At 37.4% G+C, this 23,167-nt stretch overlaps 1 protein-coding gene and 1 non-coding gene across 9 annotated transcripts in view; both read right to left on the bottom strand.

The window, feature by feature from the left end:
- TLK2 (tousled like kinase 2) overlaps positions 1-23,167 on the bottom strand; it is a 106,062-nt gene that overhangs the window by 25,667 nt on the left and 57,228 nt on the right. For all 8 annotated transcript variants that reach the window (XM_059048768.2, XM_059048769.2, XM_067020840.1 and 5 more), the window contains 6 exons: positions 18,259-18,354; positions 16,761-16,853; positions 12,364-12,474; positions 11,006-11,142; positions 4,247-4,399; positions 927-993 (listed from right to left, as the gene is read on the bottom strand). In XM_059048768.2, coding sequence (XP_058904751.1) covers positions 927-993; positions 4,247-4,399; positions 11,006-11,142; positions 12,364-12,474; positions 16,761-16,853; positions 18,259-18,354 — 657 coding nt within the window. The remainder of the gene's footprint in view (positions 1-926; positions 994-4,246; positions 4,400-11,005; positions 11,143-12,363; positions 12,475-16,760; positions 16,854-18,258; positions 18,355-23,167) is intronic.
- TRNAE-UUC (transfer RNA glutamic acid (anticodon UUC)) lies at positions 9,908-9,979 on the bottom strand. The gene has a single exon. It is a non-coding gene; the product is annotated as a tRNA-Glu (tRNA).

The raw sequence follows: 23,167 nt of genomic DNA, 5'->3' as shown, positions 1-23,167 counted from the left end.
TTTGCAATGAAAAAGATATTTTTCAGAACTAGAATTTTAATCATAAAAACGAGCCCACAGCAAAACAGTAAATAAAATTCAAATCACAGAAGTACAGCAGGAAAAGTGAAAGTCTTCTGTCCACCTCCATGCCCACTCCCCAGATATAATCACTGTTAAGTTTCTTGTGTAAGTTTCCAGAAATATTTTGTGTGTATACATATAGGCATGCAATCTTTTTTAAAAAACAAAAACCAGCTTCTCTATCTGGTTTTGTTCTGTAAGGAGGGATTATACTTCGTGCCTGAAGTTCCACTGATTTAACAGGATCTGAGAAGGGGAGGAGGAGATGACAAACACACACCAATAGCAATTTATTAGACACTTACTGATCATCTTCAGAATAAGCAGCATCCACCAAAAAAGCCACCAAAAAAGTACAGGCTGCTGAATTTAAGAGATGAGTGACCTACATCTAAGATACCTCCATGAACACTGTCAATAACAAATTCTATGTAGCTGCCTTTGTGTTTCAATATGGTTGGTGCAAGACCTTCTCTTCTTAGCCAGTTTAGCAAGAGATAACAGCTGCTATGTGATTTAAAACATTACAATAATTTAAATAGCAATTTTAGAACCGTCTGCTCTTATTTTATATTTAATTTTTACTAAAAAAAACAATAATCACTTGTGGAGCCGAATGAGGTATACAGAATCAAGTGCTGGTACATCATTGATGGAAAAGGCACTCTCACCGGGTGGTTGGAGTTGACTTGCAAGTTGAAAGATATGAACTCCACCATTAGAATACAGGTGTGACAGAGCAACTACGGAAGATTTCCACAGGTATGTAAAGCTATTAATTTGCCCAAATGACCAAAGAGCTTCAACACCAAATGTAAACTAAAAATTGCATTTCTCCAGACAGATTTTCTCATTACACTTACCTTTTTAAGATGACCTAATCTGAGTTTGAAGATTTCTTCTTGTTCATGGTATTCTGCTAATGTTAACCTGGAAAATAATGATAAAAATTTCAGGAAATTGTTTGAAATCATAGTGTGCCTATTTAAAGAGAAATGCCAAAGCATGCTATACCATATGTTAAGTCTCTTAGTTAAAATGACCAAAAGATAGATTATCTTGCAGTCCTTTGACAAGAGAAAACTTCCGTGATTTATCAGATGTGATGTGAAGGAAGGACTTCAAAGCCAGAAGTCTAATTTATTTAAAAAATGAGAAAAATAAATGAGCTAAATTTTCACATTACTTATGAAATGAGTTTTGTCCCATACCATACTCAGATGAAAATCCATTAGGAGAGGTAGCCAAATTATATGTCTAAAAGTTTTTATAAAGGGGATGTTAATAAGCCAACGTATTTGATTATTTTTGATAACTCTTGGACTTTGATACAAGGAGAAGAACCTAGAGGACAGAGCTCAGGATCTGGAGTCTGAGGACTAGGGTTCAAAGCACAACTCAGGCCATGTTGACTTGGGCAAGCAACTTTAACCTCAATTTCCTAAAAACGCAGCAAGTAATGATATCTATCTAAGAAAGCTGTTGTGACTATTAAAATGAGAATATAAAAGGAATCTATAATTTGTAAAATGCTATTTAACACAGTTCTCAAAGGGCTTACCTGATGGGTAATCACTCATTTCATGTTCCACCTACCCTGATCACATCCTCATATCTCAAGAATGAGCATGTAAGAAGTGATATCTTACTCCTCCATCTTCACCCTCTTCACATTCTAGAAGCACACACATATACTTCAAAGTTTTAGGTGTCACTGTTTAGATATATTCTAAATAGCAGGAGAAAGAAGAAACAGCTATCCTATCAACCAGGAAGGGCTAAAAAATAGTGTCTCTGAGGTCTGACTAAAAGAAGATAAAAAGAGCAAGAAAAAATACACCCATTAGGGCTGTTACACCTATCATTTCACAGCTGCAGAAAAACTTACATCTGTAACTCCATATCACACCAGTAAAAAAGGGAGGAATGGAAAATCAGAGCTTAGAATTCTCTCTGCCTGAAATAGGTTCAATACCAGGAAAGGACAATGTAACCCACTCCAAGACTCCAGAGGACCGTTTTTGGCTTCTGGCCAAAGGAACGAGGCAAGTCATAGATACTCTTAATTATTACAGACTAGACCAAAGGCCTTCCAGCTTGGATTTTACACAGGACTCCAGATGGCAACTGCTTACTGACACACTACTGGCCTAGACTGAATTCTAATTATTATTCTATGGCAAAAAAACAACCTATGCCTACTTTATTACTCCTAAGCCAATGGTTTTATGCACTAGCATGAAATAATTTTCAAGTAACCCTGGAAGGAGAGTCCCTACACAATAAATATAGGAGTCATGAAAGAAGACAATAATCAGATTAACATGTACCACATTTGCCTGAAGAATTCTTCGAATCTGGGCTCCTACTTGGACTTTTCGAAAGGAAATACTTTTTACTTAGAATCTAGCTTTAAAATATTTGTGAAGATGTTTTCCAAACTTATTCACTGTGTATACCTTTATCACAACACTTAAAGTAATTATTAGTTTATTCATCTGTTCATTTCCCCTAAATAAACTGTGAGCTCCTAAGACTGGGCTGTATCCTTCAGCTCTGTACCCCAGTGTCCAGAACAGGGCCGAATATATAATAAGCATTTAACACAGACTTACTAAATGAATGTCAAGGAAAAGGCTCCCCAACACATCAGGTATGTATGGGGTGAGGACTGGTGTTAAGCCATCTTTCTCACTGGAATGAAGAAAGATGCATTTCTGGGATGTCATGAACTTTTAACAATGGTGTAATGTAAGTATTATTATACTTGAGGTGGATTATGGGTTAACATGTTTTTGTGAACTAATATGAAAACATTAATGGCAAAAGACATATTAGTCAATAAATTACATAATATCATTATCTCTTATTTGTAGCTATCTTTAAATCCCACAATGACAGCTTTACAAAATTTCTTTTTCCCTTGAAAAACCAATGTAGCCACTATGGAAATACTGATTACAATACCAATGACTGTTTCTATGAAAAAATATATTTTAAATTTCAAACATTCAAATATCCAATTCAGAAAATGACTTCATGGCTACCATCAATTCTGTAGAGATTTTCTACACCATTATTTGTAGATCTTTTTTTCTTTTAATTGGAAAGCCTCTTGAAGACAGAGGTGATGGTTTAAATGTCTTCAGGGTATGCATAAGAATATTTTAAACAGGTAAGTAATATATAGGTTTTACTTCCTGTACCAATTCTAACTGTTTAGCAGTCCTGCCTAGTTGGCAAACTACAACCCGTGGGCCATTCAGCTCACAGTCTATTTCTAGAAATAAAGTTTTACTGGAACACAGCCACATCCATTCACTTATGTACTGTCTATGGCTGCTTTCAAGCTGTAACAGTAGAGTTGAGTAGCTGCAACACAGACCCTCTAGTGCGTAAAGCCTAAAGCGTTTATTATCTGGCCCATTAGAGAAAAAGCTTGCCAACTCCTGTCCTACAGGAAGATTCTCTTAGTGGTCAAGAATTCAAAAATCAATTAGGGAAATCTGACATGGGGCTGAAGTGAAAAAGGAAGGCATTTGTACTCTGAATATTCTACTCCTCGTATTCATGGTAGCTATGGAATAATTGTTGACTGGCAGTGAAATAGATGACTACACTGCAATTGAAGATCTGGTGTTTTCCTTAGGTTGCCAGAACAGGAAAAAGTACTGGGAATGTCAAGATTTGGTTTACTGGGAAAATGTCCTTTTCCTAAAACAATACCTATTTTTTCTTAGATTACACCTAAATTTGTGAGTGTTAACTAGTGAACTAGTGTTCTTTAGACTACTAAATAGCATTCTTCAGTCTGAAACAGAGTCAGGTAATCCCCATAAGATGAAGCCAACATACCATAACCTGGAACCACATGTAAGCAATTATATCATTCGAATACCTAATGACTTCACATGTGTTATAAGAGTGGCCAAAGATCATGACATCAAGTTAAATGACATTGTTTCTCCCTCTCGTTTGAAACTCCTTATATAAGAGCATGACTAAGAAAATGAGTTAATTTTAGATGGCTTTTATATGAGTTGAGCAAATCCATTAATGTAACTAAAAAGAAAATTTAAGCTCCAGAAATCTCCAAAATCTATCACTTTTTCCAGTGGCACTCAATACGTTTGTATCTCAGGGGAGAATATGGTATCTCAGTTCACATTAATAAAGAACATACGTTTCATTCTCAGCTCCGTTAGTTTTGCTTTTCCGCTGTTTCTGCTCATTGGTTGCTGGGGGGGCCTGTCCCATGGCAGGAGGTTTCCGCTTTGCTAACATTTTTCGTTGTCTTTCTATCTCTTCCCTCTGTGAATTTATCCTTTCCTGTTGCCTAGAGATACAAAAGATGTTGCAAAGAGGAAGACGGTCAAAATTTTTTGAACATGGCTGTGGAATAAACATAAATATATTTGTTACCTGCATATTCGATAGACTCCAGAAAAAATAAAACCCTTTAAGTAGAGATTTGACTTTAACTTCAGGTTGGAAAAGCCAAATCTTTGGTGATAGAGCTATTTTTCGGAATGAATCTGTACTTTTAAGACACTAATTATGGTAATTCTCAGAGTAGTAAAGTGGGCAGGAAGAAACAATATCAAATTTCTATTGTGACCTTATTTTCTAACTCAAAAGGAAAAATTTTCTGAGTTAAGAAAACAACTCCTGGTAATGAACCCATTAAAGAACTGTATTTACATAAGAAAGTACAAAAAGGTTCCAAGTGCCTTTTTATATTTTTTATTGGATTATAGTTTCCTCAAATTCTATCTAGAAAGATACCAAATTTGAAGGATGCTAAACAAAGTAAAAAAGATTTTCCTTCTAGACCTATCATTTACTCTAGTCTAAGTGAGGCATTACCACAGCCAAGTCATTCCCAGTCACTAATATGGTGAAACCTAAACTAAGTTTTTTAAGAACAAAGATGTACTTTAGAGAAAGCAAAATGAAGCCTTTCAACTAGTTAAAAACTCCTTAGGAAATAGTATGCAAAATGAATTAATAAAAAACATATATAAAGACTCTTAAGATATTCAACACCATTTCCATTAGAGTATTTCCTAATAAGATGTCTAATTTTTTAATAATAACTAGTTTACAAACTAGGAGTCAATAAAAATACCAATATAAGTAATCTACTTTCTCTCACATATCCTGCTACCTGAAAGACACTAAGGTTTATAGATTTGGCACATAAAATATACCAAAACTTAACAGACTAAAGTCTTTAAATCACCCATCATAGTTGACCTGACAGTCAAATGCTAGCTAGCTTCCTTCACCTTCTCTTTCTACCATGTTTTTATCCCCATCTCCATTTCTCAATACAACTTCACTTTTGCGGAATGATACAATGTAATTTTTTAAACCTATATTCTAAAATGAACTTTACTCGACCCTCTTCCCTGAACACTGTAGCTGTTGGTCTCTAGACCTTTTCCAGATTCAGTATATCTATGGCAACCAGAAAAACAAGACTATATACCCCAGAGCAGATGCCCAAAGTACAATTTACCCTGCCACATCTAAAATGGCAACACTGTAAGCAAGGTTAACCTGATCAGACAGAGTACCGCAAATAAATATCCATTCACTTGATAATATGATTCTCTTGGCTTCAAGATGAGCTGGGTTATTGATCAGGTGTCAATTTAACAGCAGAGTAGAAATTTTAATTCAAGCGTTGTCTTACACAAGCAGTTGTGTAAGAAAATCTTTTAACTATTAGAGATATGCCTTTCCCTCCAAAATATATGTATATGAATAATTCATGGCTTGAAAGAATTTTGGATTGAGACACAGAATCCTTAGGTAAAATCACAATCTTCCTTCTCACTTAATGAATGTCCTTGAGGAAAACATTTATCTTCTCTGAATATGAGTTTCCCAATCAAAAAAATTGGTAAAATATCTTTAAGCTCATTTCTACCCTTTCAGGGGCCTCACTGAGTTCAAGGCACTCTGAATTCTCTGAAGATAACCATACAATATATAGTTTAACTATAAACCACAGTGTACTAGTGGAGTGTCACAACATTTTGTCTCTGACGACTAACTGCTTTGGAAGATTGAGATTTTAGCAATTACCCTTATTAAATATAAAATAAAACTAATTTCCTGAAGTTTTCAGGGAAAATCCACACATCTTCTTTAAAAATTTATTTATTTATTTATGGCAGCATTGGGTCTTCATTGCTGCACACAGGCTTTCTCTAGTTGCGGGGAGCAGGGGCTACCCTTTGCTGTGGTGCTCGGGCTTCTCACTGAGGTGGCTTCTCTTGTTGCAGAGCACGGGCTCTAGGCATGCAGGCTTCAGCAGTTGTGGCGCGTGGGCTCTAGAGCGCAGGCTCAACTAAGCGTGGGCTTAGTTGCTCTGCAGCATGTGGGATCTTCCTGGACTAGGGATAGAACCCGTGTCCCCTGCATTGGCAGGTGGATTCTTAACCACTGCGCCACGAGGGAAGTCCCAGTTCTACTATCTTTTACAAAAGATGACCTGATAAATTTATCTCATTCAAATCTAAATAACTCTTTTTAAAAAGCCATTATTTGTAAATGGTAAGAAGATCATCAGCTTTAGGTACCATCACCAGCTGAACTGTGTCACCCAAAAAGATATGCTAAAGTCCTAACCTCCAGTACCTCAGATTATGACCTTTGGAAACAGGGTCATTGAAGATTTAATTAGTTAAAATAAGGTTATACTGGAGTAGGGTGGGCCCTTAATCCAATATAACTGGTATCCTCATAAGAAAAGGAGAGAAGACACAGAGACACATAGGGGAACACCATGTGAAGACAGAGGCAACTGAAGCTATGCTGCCACAAGCCATGGAACACCAAAGAAGGAGCCTCCCTAGCAGCCTCAGAGGGAGCATGGTCCTGCCAACACCTTGATTTCAAGGTTTCTAGCCTCCTGAACTGTGAGAAAATAAATTTATGTTGTTTTAGACCACCCAGTTTATATTTAGTGACAGTAGCCCTAGGAAACGATTACAGGTAACTTCAATAGCAAAATTGTATCATAACTAGTAGGAGAGGTATTAAAAAAACAAATGCACAGGGCTTCCCTGGTGGTGCAGTGGTTGACAGTCCGCCTGCCGACGCAGGGGACATGGATTCGTGCCCCGGTCCGGGAAGATCCCACATGCTGCGGAGCAGCTAGGCCCATGAGCCATGGCCACTGAGCCTGCGTGTCTGGAGCCTGTGCTCCGCAATGGGAGAGGCCACAACAGTGAGAGGCCCGCGTACCGCAAAAAAACAAACAAACAAAAAAAACCACATATTTTCAGACATTATTTTAACCAAAATAATTTTAGTGGTGATCTACAGATAGCGTCTAAATATCCAATATAAGAATTTTTAAAGATTCCCAGGATTACATATGTTCTATGTGTACTAGAAACTGTAAAATGGTATATACTACCCAAGGAAAATCTGGCATTTATAAAATCAACAAAAAGTTGTCTCTCCAAATATCATATGATATCACTTATATGTGGAATCTAAAAAAAAATGATACAAATGAACTTATTTACAAAACAGAAATAGACTCACAGACACGGAATGTAAACTTAGGTTACCAGAGGGGAAGGACCTGGGATAAATTTGGAATTTGAGATGAACAGATACACATTACTATATATAAAACAGGGGCTTCCCTGGTGGCGCAGTGGTTGAGAGTCCACCTGCCCATGCAAGGGACATGGGTTCGTGCCCCGGTCCGGTAAGATCCCACGTGCTGAGGAGTGGCTGGGCCCATGAGCCGTGGCCACTGGGCCTGCACGTCCAGAGCCTGTGTTCCATGAAGGGAGAGGCCGTGGCAGTGAGAGGCCCGTGTACCGCAAAAAAAAAAAAAAAAAAAAAGATAAACAACAGTGACCTACAGTATAGCGGAGGGAGCTATATTCAATATCTTCATATATATATGTATAATTGAATTACTCTGCTGCACACCTAAAATATTGTAAATCAACTATACTTCAATAAAAAAATTAAAAGAATTGTCTCTCATTATGGATCATGTGACCAAGAATCAGATGGTTCAGGAGAAATCACATTAAAATGGGATTCTATGATTCCTTACACACCAGAATAAATATGTGGACTAGCATAACAATGCTATAAAGTTTAATTTACTCCCTCTGATAATCCACATCTTAAACAACCACGATTTTGTATACAGGTCAAATTCCATTACTTTAATGTGGTTTACTTTAATATAAAGAAAATCTTAATAAAAAGTTTTTATTGCCTTGCCATTGATTGAGACTTTAAGACTTGTTTAAATAAAAAATTGTGTCCTGAATAACAACAGTATTTAATATAACTACTTTCTCAGAACTATAAAATAAGCTACTTTTTCAATAGATTCAAACATATTTTTAGGAAAAATTACTAACCTGGTCAAAAAACATTACAAATCTGTTATGATCTTCCTATTAGACAGTAAATCTTCTGTTTTAGGATCTCAATAAAGATCATTCAAAACAGAGCCAAGGAACAAAGTGAGAACAAAAGAACTGTGTTGAGGGTCCTACTGAGACTGTATTTGATTATCTGATTAAATTTTTAAAGTCTTGAGGTTTGCCTCTTCCTATAAAACCTAGTACTCCTGCCTTGTGTTCAGGTACCTTGCCCACCAAATTGTGTGTCATGGAGTTTCTTATACACAGAAAATTATCATTTGTGAGGATATCAGCTACAGCCTTTTACAACTAAAGAACTTCAATTCTGCATTAAAATTAAGAAAGGGAATTAATTTATTAAAGCACAACTTTAAAAAATAAAATACTTATAATTAATAGGTATCAGCCAGGGGACTTCCCTGGTGGTCCAGTGGTTAGGACTTGGCCCTTTCACTGCTGGGGTCCGGGTTCAATCCCCGGTCAGAGAACTAAGATCCTGCAAGCCATGTGGCATGCCAAATAAAAAACAAACGAAAAAAGTTATCAGCCAGAAATACCTTCCCAAGAGAACAGATGGATAGTCTGCAATTTATGTGACTTAAAACCATGAAAAAGTGCTATCTACTCAGGAGAAGGAAACCTGGTTAGGGATCTCATTTAGATAGTCCCAGTTTCTCTGGTCTGATGGCTCTACAGCTAAGTCATTGTTTTGTCCTCTAACTATATAAGATTTCCAGAACCTTCTGGGCACCAGGCTGCTTATAGAGTAAAAAGATAAAACACCTGCTACTTATCAGCAAAAACTATAATCACTTCTTAAAAGTAATTACATTTTACATCTCTATACAAATCCACTAACCTTTTGAGTTTAAGTCTTTAGACATTTTTAAAACTGCCATCTGAGGAGTAACCATTGTCATGGGCTGGTAGGAGTCATTATCAACTCTGGGATTCAGTGTGAACATTAGGTAGCTCTGGTCAATAATGGGGGATATAAGTTTTATCTTCTGTCCTGTTCTAACAAAATTGGATGGTGTGCCCCTTCCAGGGCAATGTGCACATCATGGAGTGTTAAGGAATAGATATCATGCCTCCCCTGCAGCAGCCATTTACGCTGCCCTAGTGCAACTCTGCTATCATCTATGCATAGCGCTCAGAGTGGATGCCACTCTGAGCCTCTGGCATCTGGCCTAATTCAAAAGCCTGTTTTCTTCCACAGTATTATATCTCTGACTGACAGCCTCTTATCACACCCAAATATACACACATGAGGTATACTTGTGAGGCAAAAACACACCTAAACCAAGTTGGAGATTAATGTATCACATATAAAGCACTGACTACTAATATGTAATCCAGAGGTTGGTTTTAACAAAACTTTTTTTTTTTTTTTTTAATTTGGCCGTGCAGCGTGGCGTGTGGGATCTTAGTTCCCTGACCAGGGATCAAACCTGGGCCCTGGCAGTGAAAGTGCCAAGTCCTAACCACTGGACCACCAGGGAATTTGCATTAACAAAATATTATTAATAATATCAGTATCTGTACTTTTCTTTCAGACATAAATTTATTTATTTATGTTTCATTACTATTCAAAAGTAGTTCTACCCTCTCCAATCGATGCTCAATAAGTTATTTCAGCAAGAAAAAAAAGACAGGAAAGGCAGTCTATGGAACCCTTCAAAACTCGCGGTGATCTACAGATCAGAGGTTTGAGAGCCAATGATTAAAAATACAATGTGCCACCCCTGCCCCCCCGCAACCCAGTCTCAAATGGAAATGATCTATCAAATCAAAATAAATAAATAAGATACAATAAAAGATACTACAATGTGAAGGTGTTTTTTAAAGTCCTGAGCTAATACTACACAGTTGGAATTCTAGGATTTTAAACGTTAACTCTCTCCTTGGAGTAAATACTTGAATGTTTCAAACCAAAGTTATAATAAAGTGAAGGAATGCTCAAGATTCCAAGTTGCTGAGAGGCACAGGCAGTGGGGCGGGGCTGGGTTGGTCACCAGCCTGACCGATGGCTCAGTCCTTGCCTCCAAGGAGGTGATTATCTCTGCTGACTGGATACTCTCCCCTTAAAGGGCCCCAGGGACATGTCCTATAAGTTCTTCCAAAGCTTTATTTTGTTTTATACCTAATTCAGGAAATCCTTCCTTGGGTCTTTGCCTATTTCATTTTCCTGTGGACCCAGAATAAATGCTGACTGTGGGTGTACTCCTCATGAAAATCAATTACATAATTAAAAGGATATCAAGTCAGGTCCCAGATTTTTCTTTCTTAGCTTTGTTGATTCTGATTCTTTTAAGCTTTAATGTAGAGCTTGTTTTTTATTCATCTGATTATTTGTCATTTTTTTCCCAGGACTTTATCTCATTCCCTCCATTTCTTAACACGTGGTGACAAAAACTGAATGAAATGATGACTGCCACTACTAAGATATTAATGACTACAATTACAAAAAAATTTTTAAGTCCAAACCAACTTTTCAGTTCTCAACTTAATCATCACAATTCACTTACTTGATAAGGTTCTGGAAAGCATAACCGTCTGTCCACTGTTCAGTGAACGAGGCCCCATGTCGGACAGTGGTAAAGTGGCCCAATCTCAAGCGATCTTGCATGCTTTTATCTCTACATGCCATCTTCTCTTGTTTTGACTTAGGGGAAAACGACAAATAGAAAATAATTTTATTTTCCTATGAGAACTCATATACAGCATTATGTTTATTTTTTGTACTATACTGCTCAAAGTTTAGGACAACTGGCTAAATCTACATTGACTTCAGGAAGTACCCTAAAGCTATAACGTTCTATATAACCCATAAATGTTCTATGTTAACATATACCTTGTTATTTCTCTTATAAATGTGGAAAAAAGTGATTTCCTTTCTTTAAAATGGATTGAGATGAAGCAAAGTTCTCCGCAGTATCTTTGACATCAATAAAATAATTCACTTCACTTTTATCAGTGTTCCCTGTCTTTTTAACAGCATTTCAAAGATTTCAGCAAAAATAACCGCTAGTCTGGGACCTCCTTGGTGGTCCAGTGGTTAAGCCTCCAGGCTCCCAATGCAGGGGGCCTGGGTTTGATCCCTTGTCGGGGAACTAAGATCCCAAATGCCGCAACTAAGATCCCACATACAGCAACAAGCCACAACAACAAAGACCCAGCGCAGCCAAAATAAATAAATAAAAATTTTAAAAAAAGAAAAAAAAAACCACTCGCCTGTCTCAAACCTCTAGCTTGTAATAACTTCATTAGGAAGTACTGTCATCTTAAAAACTTTTACTATAGGATAAATAAGTACTGGAGATGTAATATTTAAAAAATTTTTAAGAAATAGTTACTTATATCTATTAAAGGCAAGTTGCAACTAATCAGTTACTAGAATAAAGGAGACATCAGCCAATTAAAGTAATCGTATACAAGTAAATGCCAACTTAGTTTTTTAAAGCACAAAGCACTGAATTATCACATTATTATATACATTACTCCAAATACCATATCTGAAATAGACATAAAACTATTGCTAAATGTCTGTAATAGTAACAGGATACACGCTTTAATTAATAGGACGAATGTAAGAATTTTGGAGAGCAATACCCCGAATAAACTCAACTAGGACAAGATGCCCCTGTCCAACCAGCACCATACTCAAAGCAAAGCACAATCAGAAAAAATATCCCAAATTATCACTCTGGATACTTGGTTCAGTGTCCACACAAGAAAGAATTCTAACTGTCAAATCATGAGAAGTCTTTTCCTAAGAAGACCTACTCTGAAATACTTTCATTTCAGGTAAAGAGTAAGAAGTCACAATAATGTCACACACTAAGCATCTTGGGGTACAGAGTTCAGGCCACCACTAATCACTTACTTTTTCTATAAGGAGTTTCTTGCTCATTGTCACACATCGATTTAATCGTTCTTTGTATTTCTCTAACATCTTTTGCTGTTCATCAATCTGCCGTCTCAAATCACAGTTGGCCTTCAATAGAAAAAAAATTTTTTTAATTAGCTCCAAGGAAGATAGAATAATAAAAAAGCAGTTTTTTAGGGAGTTTTTTCAGACTCTAGGGAGCCTGAAAATCTTTTGTTGTTAAATTATAAGCAAATTTAAGGTTCAAAGAGGTAAGAGTAACTGTCTTTTTTAAAAAGAAGGTAAATACTATATTCCTTGATTCTCTTTTAATAAACTTATCATTTATTAAAGATGAATTCTGTTACTAGAAGTGGGCATGTTTTTCTACTGATATTTTATTCCCCCCCAAAGCCAGTTACAGATAAATTTAGTACATCACACATACTTAAACTGTCACAAAATAAAAGAAAAAACCTACAATGAATGAGATGTTTAAAATTCATATAAAAAGCAGTTTTTAGCACGTACAGATTAAATACTTCCAAAGGGTGATTAAGCACTACCAAAATATTATAGAATTTTTTTTAAAAAACCACATAATGTTCTTTATGTTCAATTTTTCTGTTCTTGTTTCCAAAGAAGAAGAGACATGGATTTATATAAATGTTCCCTACCAGAGAAGCCAGGCACACCCATGCCCGCCTAAGACAGAACTAACAAAGAAGCTGAATACAGCATCTTGGTTCAAGAACACCAGAATGTAAATACACAGTTACTTTAGCTGTGGTCAGAAGGGCTAAATGCTTTGAAAAATTCAAGCCTCCTACAATAACAGAGAAGGGAAGAACCACTAACCCAAGGTCAACTTTGACTTGCAACTCCTGAATTTATTCTTGTGTTAAACAAAAGATATCTACTCTTCTGGCAAATAAATGATACTTTATAATAACTTGCTTGAATTATGAAAAAAATACAGCACTTCCCAATCAAATGATACAAGTGTTTCTGAAACAGTAAAAAGCACAAATGGAAGATACTATAGCACACTCAGTATTTGAGACTTTTCAGCTTCATTTTAAAGTGACCACTGTACAACAGCTTCCATCTCCAAATTTCTACTCTCCTCATAAACATAATTTCTTCTTATTAGTTCTTCTAACAGAGCCCTAGAGTTCTATGGACCATGTTACTGAAGGCTAAGTACAAGTACATTTGGGTAAGTGTGACTAATTCATACTTATAAATCTAAAAGCCAAAGATCATGTAATGTTGGGACTTCCCTGGTGATCCAGTGGTTGGGACTCTGCACTCCCAATGCGGGGTGGGGGTGGGGGGGCGGGTTCGATCCCTGGTCAGGGAACTAGATCCCGCTTGCATGCCGCAACTAAGAGCCCACATGCTGCAACTAAGAGCCCGCATGCTGCAACTAAGAGCCTGCATGCCACACAAAGATCCCACATACAGTGTGCCACAGCTAAGACCCGGCGCAGCCAGATAAATAAATAAACATTTTTTTTAAAAAACCAACAAAACAAAGATCATGTAATGTTTATATGAAATTCAATCTACTTTTGGAAGGTGAGCATTGAAATCTGTAATCAAATTTTTGGCATCAATCAATCTCTGGCAGCTTATTTAAACTTTTAAGAACTCAATTTCTGTGGCTTCTAACACTAATGATTTTGTGTTCAGGTTTAAAATAGCACCTGGCTAGCAGCTCCTAATGCAGCCTTACCCAAACATCTAACTAAAATGGAAAAACTCAATGAATGGTCCATGCCTGCCTGAAAGGAGATATAAAGAGCAATGGTCATTCCCCCTGTCCCTCCAAATCAGAAACACAAGCTCTCATCAACTTGAAAAAATGGCAGCTGTCCTTTTGTGTCTTCTTTTTTGACATATCCATTCCACTGGCACTGCTCTATACCCAAAGAAAGACTACAACCTTCAGAAAACAAAGCAGTAGAAAGAGGGTAGTGGTGAGTAAAGAGAACATACCACTTCCTGGAAAATTAAACCAGACATTTTTTTTAAAACCCCCCAAAAAGAGTCCTAAGTTAGGATCAGTTTTTTGCTTCATCTTCTCAATCTTAAGAAAGTCAGGTGATGAAGGAAGAAGACAAGCCCATGATCCTTTTTTAGTACAGCAGAGCTACCCTGGACAAAAAGCTGCCAATACTGCAACTAAGTTAGGAACTTTCTTTTTTTCTTTTTTCTTTTTTTGAGGTTCATGGGCCTCTCACTGTTGTGGCCTCTCTCGTTGCGGAGCACAGGCTCCGGACGCGCAGGCTCGGCGGCCATGGCTCACGGGTTCGCGGCATGCGGGACCCTCCCGGACCGGGGCACGAACCCACGTCCCCCGCATCGGCAGGCAGAGTCTCAACCACTGCGCCACCAGGGAAGCTCAGGTTAGGAACTTTTTAAACCCACAATATCTAATTATAAATCTTGGTAATTTAATGAGCACCCAAGTGTACAAAAACAGGAGTAAGAGCAACCCCAAGCAAGTATGGATGCTAACAATGAAAGATGGAAAATAGATACTGAGTCCAAACATGGCTCTCCTCATTGAAAGATGGAGAAAAGCAAACAAACAAACAAACAAAACAGGCCTAAGGAAAAATATTTCTGAATAGGAAACGGAACATCATTGAGAACAATGAAAACACTGAAGAAGATTAAAATGTTAGCCAACTTTATTTATAAATTCGTAGTATTTGTGTATAGATGCATTTATATATGCTGCAGGGACCCCTGGCAGTCTGGTGATCAAGACTCCGTGCTTCCACTGCAGGGGGCACAGGTTCGATCCCCGGTCAGGGAACTAAGGTCCCACATGATGCGCGGTGCAGCCAAAAAATAAAAATAAATAAATAAAAATTTTAAAAAAATTTATATATATGCAACAAATAGCTCAAAAAATTACTGAAGTAAATGTACCAAATGTTTTACCTCAGTAATGGAATTATGGGTGTCATATTTTATTTTTACTATTCTCTAAATTTATTATAAAGAGCATGTATTGCTTTTACAATAAGAAAATAATAAACCTTAAAAAATTTTGTAAAGAATGGGTCAGTCAATATGCCAAGCTGTATATTAAAAAAAATTATTTCAAGGGTTTCTCTGGTGGCACAATGGTTGAGAATACGCCTGCCAATGCAGGGGACATGGGTTCGAGCCCTGGTCCAGGAAGATCCCACATGCCGCAGAGCAACTAAGCCTGTGCGCCACAACTACTGAGCCTGTGCTCTAGAGCCCATCATTCACAACTACTGAGCCCGTGTGCCACAACTACTGAAGCCCATGCACCTAGAGCCCGTGCTCTGCAATGAGAGAAGCCACTGCAATGAGAAGCCAGCGCACTGCAATGAAGAGTAGCCCCTGCTCACCGCAACTAGAGAAAGCTCACGTGCAGCAACAAAGCCCCAACACAGCCAAAAATAAATAAAATAAATAAATTTATTTTTTTTTAAATTATTTCAAAAACTATCATGGTATTACTGTATAGTACAGGGAATTCTACTCAATATTCTGTGATAACCTATATGAGAAAAGAATCTAAAAAAGAATATATGCATATGTATAACTGAATTACTTTGCTATATACCTGAAACTAACACAACACTGTAAATCAACTATACTCCAATAAAACTAAAATTTTTAAAAAACACTGTAGGGGCTTCCCTGGTGGCGCAGTGGTTGAGAGTCCGCCAGCCGATGCAGGGGACACGGGTTCGTGCCCCAATCCGGGAAGATCCCATATGCCGCGGAGCGGCTGGGCCCGTGAGCCATGGCCGCTGAGCCTGCGCGTCCGGAGCCTGTGCTCCGCAACGGGAGAGGCCACAACAGTGAGAGGCCCGCGTACCGCAAAAAAACAAAAAACAAAAAACAAAAAACCAAAACAAACAAAAAAAAAACCACTGTGTATTTTCTAGAGGTATATTTTTAATTCCATATTAGTTATTTTTAAAGTTTCTCTTGTAAGCACAAAAAACTTTACATGAATAGATTATAAAAGATATAAAACCAGGGCTGAAAAGTACTTGTGAAATAATTTTTAAAATTCAAGGACATTAAAAAAAACCAATTTTCCTGAAATGGGAAAACATTTTATACCTATTCTCACAGTTCCAAATGAAATACAATACTCCACATATATATTCCTCTAGTATATATTTAAATATTAAAATTCTATCATTGAGATGTCCAATTTAAAGACAGAGTTTATAATATAGGTTTGATCCTCATTCCCTACTCAGATTCCCTTAGGTTAAAGGAAAATATCCAAATGTTTACTTTTTAACTTTATTATTTGGCTATGGTAATTATCTCTATGATATGTACATAATTCAAATATATATAAAATCAAATAGTGCTTATTATAAAATCTCTTACATTTTAATACTTACTCTTAACAAATCATCTATTCTTCCTTCCTTCTTCTCTAAGTCAGAATTCTTACTGTTTTCTAGTGCAGATATTTTTTCTATTGTGAGGTCAGACTACAAAGAGAAAACAAATTTAGGATTAGTCTCAAAATACTACATGTCATCACATTTTTCTCATTACTTTTCTGAAAAAAAAAAAAACACCACTTGACAACACAACTAGCCTGGAATTGCATGGCTAAAGAATTTAAATCTGCTTTCCTCATCCCATTCTTTAAGCATTACGTTCTGCTACACCTGCCCTTCAAAAATATATTAGCTCTGGAATCAAATATATGAATTTTCAAATGCTGTGCACTGAACAGTACAGAAACATACTACTCTAGAAATGAAACTAACTTTGAATAGAAAAGGCCATCAGAGGAGACAGGACCCAAATCTCTAAACGACAAACATGCCACCTAGTGGAAACAAAGAGTAACCAGAAGGGAGAGATGAACACTCAATTATCTAAGTCTGTTTAACTATTCAAAAGCTTAATTCAAATAAAATTGAAAATCTGCTCCTGAGGGTTGTTTAGCTCTTTCATCTTAAGAAATTCTCCTAGATTGCCAAGCATCCTGTCTTGAAGGCAACACAGTGCCAAGAGGCTTCAAGAAAACCAGGTATAATATTTGGCTAGCTCAATACCACAAAATGGAGGATATATCCACTATCCTTTTCAGATATTATCTTTGAACGTTCACAACATTCCCTAAATTAAGGAGTTTCTGAAGACTGTTTAAGGAGAAATTACGTTGGTGTGCCACATGTTAAAGAAGTTTAAAACAAGAACTTACTGTATAGCATAGGGAACTATATTCAATAACTTGTAATAAACTATAATGGAAAAGAACTGGAAAAAAGAATATAGACATATACATATATATGTATAACCAAATTACTTTGCTGTACACCTGAAATTAACACAATATTATAAAATCAACTATATTTCAATAAAAATTTCTAAAAAAAGACGTTTAGCTAGGACTTACTAAATGAGTATGTACAAGGAATAAATTAAGTACTTTCACAAAGTAGGTAATTAAGATTCACTGAAGTCTACCATAAGCACTGTCGCAACAAGCGTTTTGTATACACTAAGATAATGATAATCAACCACAGTTTTATAGATAATTTGAACTGAAGAAAACTAAGGCCCAAAAAGATAAGGTATAAGTTGCAGAGCTAGAGTTTGAATCTAGGCCTAGAGGTCTTTTCCTTAACATCATGCTGCAGTATAATCATTTCTGCTGCAATACACCAGAAAGGTAAACACCTCAAAAAGTTAAATTAAAAGCACCTTCCAAAAGACTCTAAATATTCATAATGCAAGTTCTGAATATGATGGACACAAATAATGAGGTGAAGTCAGAGAAATAAAGGGACAACAAAGGGAGGACCTAGATTTTATACGTAGTTACTAGTATTTATTCCTCGGCCCTTCTTTTCCTCCTCTGTTTAACAATCACTGACCTACCTGGGTCTGTCTGTGCTGGATGGAGATCTGTTTTTGGGAGCTGCAGGAATGCTCTGTGTTGCCAGATCCTGTAGATGAGGGACTGTTTTGCTGAGCCTGTAATAAAGGTCCATCACCAATCACAAGAAAGTTTTGCATCGTTCTCCACAAACATTTGTATGAATGCAAATGATTAACTCTATATAAAACAAACACTTGCTGATTAAAGTCAAAAGTCAGGGCCGTGTAGCCAAGATGAAAGTATAAACAATTCAAATGAAAAGTAAGGGCTAGACATGGTAGCTTAGACTACATTACTGTAAATAGTTACAAGCATCAAATGCTTATAAATGAATTTTTAATATATGTAAATTATAAAATATGTAAATGCCCTTTTCACCTGTACAGTTGATACCTGAACAATGCATGGGTTAAGGGTGCCGACCACCCCACCCACCCCGCTGCCCGCAGTGCAGTGAAAATCCACGTATCTAACTTTACAGGTGGCCCTCGGTATCCATGGTTCTAAATCTGCAGATTCAGCCAATTTCAGATGGTATAGTACTGTAGAATGGATTTGTTGAAAAACAATCCACATATAAGTGGACCTGAGCAATCAGTCCAAACCCATGTTGCCCAAGGGTCAACTGTATTTTAATATGCTTTTGCAGGAAAGGCTGGTGAAGCATCCAAAGCACAGGGGATGCTTCTGACTCCAGGCAGAAAGGACTGTGAACTACTATTCAGAATAGCATCCTACATCCTCAAACATTATCCATGAACATGCAGTGGTCCAAAAAATCCTGGTTGATTTCCAATACTGTCACTTGCTTACTGTGACTTTTACACATAAATGATGGGGCATTCTAAGGCATTTTCAAATTTATAAGGTTTAGGACTTAATATAATTCAACTGTTCAAGAATATGCAATCATTATACAGATGGTCCCCCACTTAACAATGGTTCCACTTAATGATTTTTCAACTTCAAGATGGTGTGAAAGCAATACACATTCAGTAGAAATGGTACTTCAAATTTTGAATTTTGATCTTTTCCTGGGTTGGCAACATATGGCCACAATACTCTTTCATGATGCTAGGCAGCAGCAGCGAGCCACAGCTCCCAGTCAGCCACACAATCATGAGGGTAAACAACCCAATACACTTACAACCATTCTGTACCAGACAATCATATTGGGTTTTGCTTTCACTACAGTATTCAATAAATTACATGAGATTCAACACTGTATTCTAAAACAGGTTTTGTGTTGGGTGACTTTGCCCAACTGTAGGCTAATGTAAGTGTTCTGAGCACACTTAAGGTAAGCAAGGCTAAGCTACGGTATGTTCAGTAGGTTTGGTGTATTAAACACATTTTGACTTACGAATGATATTTTCAACTTATGATGTATTTATCAGGACGTAATTCCCATCGTAAGTCGAGGAAGACCTGTACTTCAGAAAGTCTTTTCAGAAAGAAATTTGCACCCAACACAGTACAACCCATCACAGACATAATTAGAAAATATTGGATATTCTGGGGATTATGGGCTAATGGCAATACAGTATTATCATCTCATCAGAGAACAGAGTGTTTCCACATATGTAAATTTTTTCTGATACTTCCTATATATTCCTTTAATTATTTTCTTATTCATGAACATTAAAACAATGTATAACAATGTATAACCACCACCTATTGAGCAATTATCACCATGATCACACACAGTCCTATAAGGTAGGATCCCAGAAAACCCTATAAGGTAGTTATTATTTCCACTTATACATAAAGAAAATGTATATTCGAGATACTAAGCACCTACGTGCGGTCACAAAGCTAGTTAGTGGGGGAACAAGAATAGAGGGCTATCTGCATCCACAATAACCAATCTCTATGACCACGGTACACTTACTGCCTCACATCAACAGTTACAGGTACTGTTGTGAGCAGGCCACAAGCAAGCTAAGCACTTCATACACATAATTACACTGAGGGCTCACAACAGCCTTGTAAGGTAGTCAGTATTATCATCTCCATTTTTATTTATTCATTCAACAAGTACTCACTGAGAACACCCTACGTCTAAGCATTTTGTTAGTTGCTAGGGACACAGTGGCCAAGAAAAACAGAAACAAAACACACAGACCCAGTCATTACTCTGCCTTATAACGCTTAACAATCCAAGAGAAAATGTATTAAGTACTCGATAAATACCTGTTGAAGAAATTGTTAAACAATCATATAATAAATGCAAAATTGCAATTAGGATACATGCTATAAGAGTACACAGCAGGGTTCATAACCTAACTTAATGAGTTGGGGATGAATTCCTTGAGAAAGTAATATCAGAGTTAAGATTTGAAGGAAATAAGCAATCAAAGAAAGGAAATGATGGGGTCATTCCAGGTTCTCACATTCCATACAAGAACCTTAGGGGAAGAGAGAAGAATGATGTGGGGATCAAAGAAGTAGAAAATGAGAAGTCAGTCTCAAAGAGGTTAAACAACGTGCACAGCCTGTAAGTCAGAGCAGCAATTAGAGCGAGGTCTAGGACAGTCTAAATAACTGAAAATGTTCCCCACTCTTTCTACAATGTGGCAAATCTAACCTTGTCTTACTGATTATGGGTCATCATTATAAAACTCACATACTGGGTTTCCCTGATGGCGCAGTGGTTAAGAATCCACCTGCCAGTGCAGGGGACATGGGTTCAAGCCCTGGTTCAGGAAGATCCCACATGCCCTGGAGCAACTAAGCCTGTGCGCCACAACTACTGAGCCTGCGCTCTAGAGCCTACAAGCCACAACTACTGAGCCTGCGCACCTAGAGCCTGTGCTCCACAACAAGAGAAGCGACCTCAATGAGAATCCCACGCACTGCAACGAAGAGTAGCCCCCACTTGCCGCAATTAGAGAAAGCCCGAGCGCAGCAACGAGGACCCAATGCAACCAAAAACATTAAATTTATAAAATAAATTTATAAAACAATAAACTTACATATTATATTGCAGTATGATACAAGCATTATCTCCTTCAGTCATCATTAGTTTGCTCTTACAACCCTCTCCTTTTAAAATTTGTCCCTAAACAAACATGACTGTTTGAGCAGTTTTTATAATAAAAGCCAGTAAGAATCACATGACCGGCTAAAAAGGCCCTTCTACGAACTTCTAGATTTTGGTATCTGGGCTTTGTTAAAATGCTTTTTTAACGTATGCTCATTTCTAAGTTTTCTTTCAGCAAACCAAGATTGCTAGAATGTGATTCAAGGGGATGTTTCCAAATTAAAGCTCTCTGTAAAAATGTACACATAAATAGCCCCATGATAAGAAGTAAAAATGTAGAAAGTTAACTGAGGAAGTGGGACAGAGGTAAGGAGGTAGCAAATCCTCATGAAAATGGAAATAATACTTTCAAAAGGTAAAAGAACTACAAAAGGGCTTCCCTGGTGGCGCAGTGGTTGAGGGTCCGCCTGTCGATGTGGGGGACACGGGTTCGTGCCCCAGTCCGGGAGGATCCCACATGCTGCGGAGCGGCGGGGTCCATGAGCCGTGGCCGCGGCCGCTGAGCCTGTGCGTCCGGAGCCTGTGCTCCGCAGCAGGAGAGGCCAAAACAGTGAGAGCCCCGCATACCGCAAAAAATAAACAAACAAACAAACAAACAAACAAAACCAGGAGTGACCCATGGGACAATTATTAGACATTTAAAACCTATACAGGGCTTCCCTGGTAGTGCAGTGGTTAAGAATCTGCCTGCCAATGAAGGAGCCACGGGGTCGAGTCCTGGTCCAGGAAGATCCCACATGCCGTGGAGCAACAAAGCCCATGCACCGCAACTACTGAAGTCTGCGCTCTAGAGCCCACAAACCACAGCTACTGAAGCCCGCGCACCTCGAGCCCATGCTCCGCAACGAGAGAAGCCACTGCACTGAGAAGCCTGCGCACTGCAACGAAGACCCAATGCAGCCATAAATAAATAAACAAATAACCTACTTATTTATTTGTAAATAAATAAATACATAAATAAAACCTATACTGTCCAATAGGGTCCTCTCTTGATCTCTTCCTTGCATAATGAGGGCCCTGGATACTACTGCTTCTGACCCAAGGGTAAAGCACAAGAACTGGTCTCTTAAATAGAAAACAAACATGTAAATATTTAAAAATGGAAAATAAGTGAGTCCAGGGGAGGACTCCTGCTATAAGTACAGTACCCCTGCCCTCCACAACTGACACAATGGAGGAAGAAATGGAATACACCACTAAGAGTGAAATAGTTACCTATCAAAACAATGCCCTCCTTATTTCCATGTTTGTAAAGGAGCTGGTCTTTCTGCATAGAGTTTGCGAGATGCTTACACAGGGATCAACAGTCACCGTCCCACAACCCCTGGAATGGTGGGCTATTTGCGAAGCAGTACTATGCCACTGCAGGGAAAAATCCATGCCAACAACCTATGTTAATCACCCTAATTAATAGTACTGCATTCAACTAAAGCTAAATATACATTTTCAAGAAAACAAACAGCACAAAAGGGCAGATCCAACATGAAAAAACAAAACCTGATCCAAAAGAAAACAGAGAATTCAATAAAAACAACTTTAAAAATAAAGTAAGTTCAGAGAGGGTCAAAAGCATACTATATCTATAAAAATGAAAAAGCAGCAAAGAAAAAAAAAAAAAAAAAAAAAAAGCAGCAAAGAACATGAAAAATAAACTTGATAAAATAAGATTACCAAAATTTAAAAAACTGAATAGATGAGCTAAGTAACAAAACGGACACAGTTGAACACAGAATATCTGGAAAACAATGTCAAGAAAATCTCCCAGAAGATAAAACAGAAAGTTAAACAGAGCAGGAAAGAAAAGTTAAGAAACATGAACAGCAAGAAGCTCCAAAACTATCTAACAGGCTTTTAGGAGGAAAAGA

Source organism: Kogia breviceps, chromosome 19 (genome assembly GCF_026419965.1).
Source record: "Kogia breviceps isolate mKogBre1 chromosome 19, mKogBre1 haplotype 1, whole genome shotgun sequence".
Lineage (NCBI taxonomy): Eukaryota > Metazoa > Chordata > Mammalia > Artiodactyla > Physeteridae > Kogia > Kogia breviceps.
The sequence above is the reverse complement of the archived record's forward strand: the minus strand, read 5'-3'. Positions and strand labels throughout refer to the sequence as shown.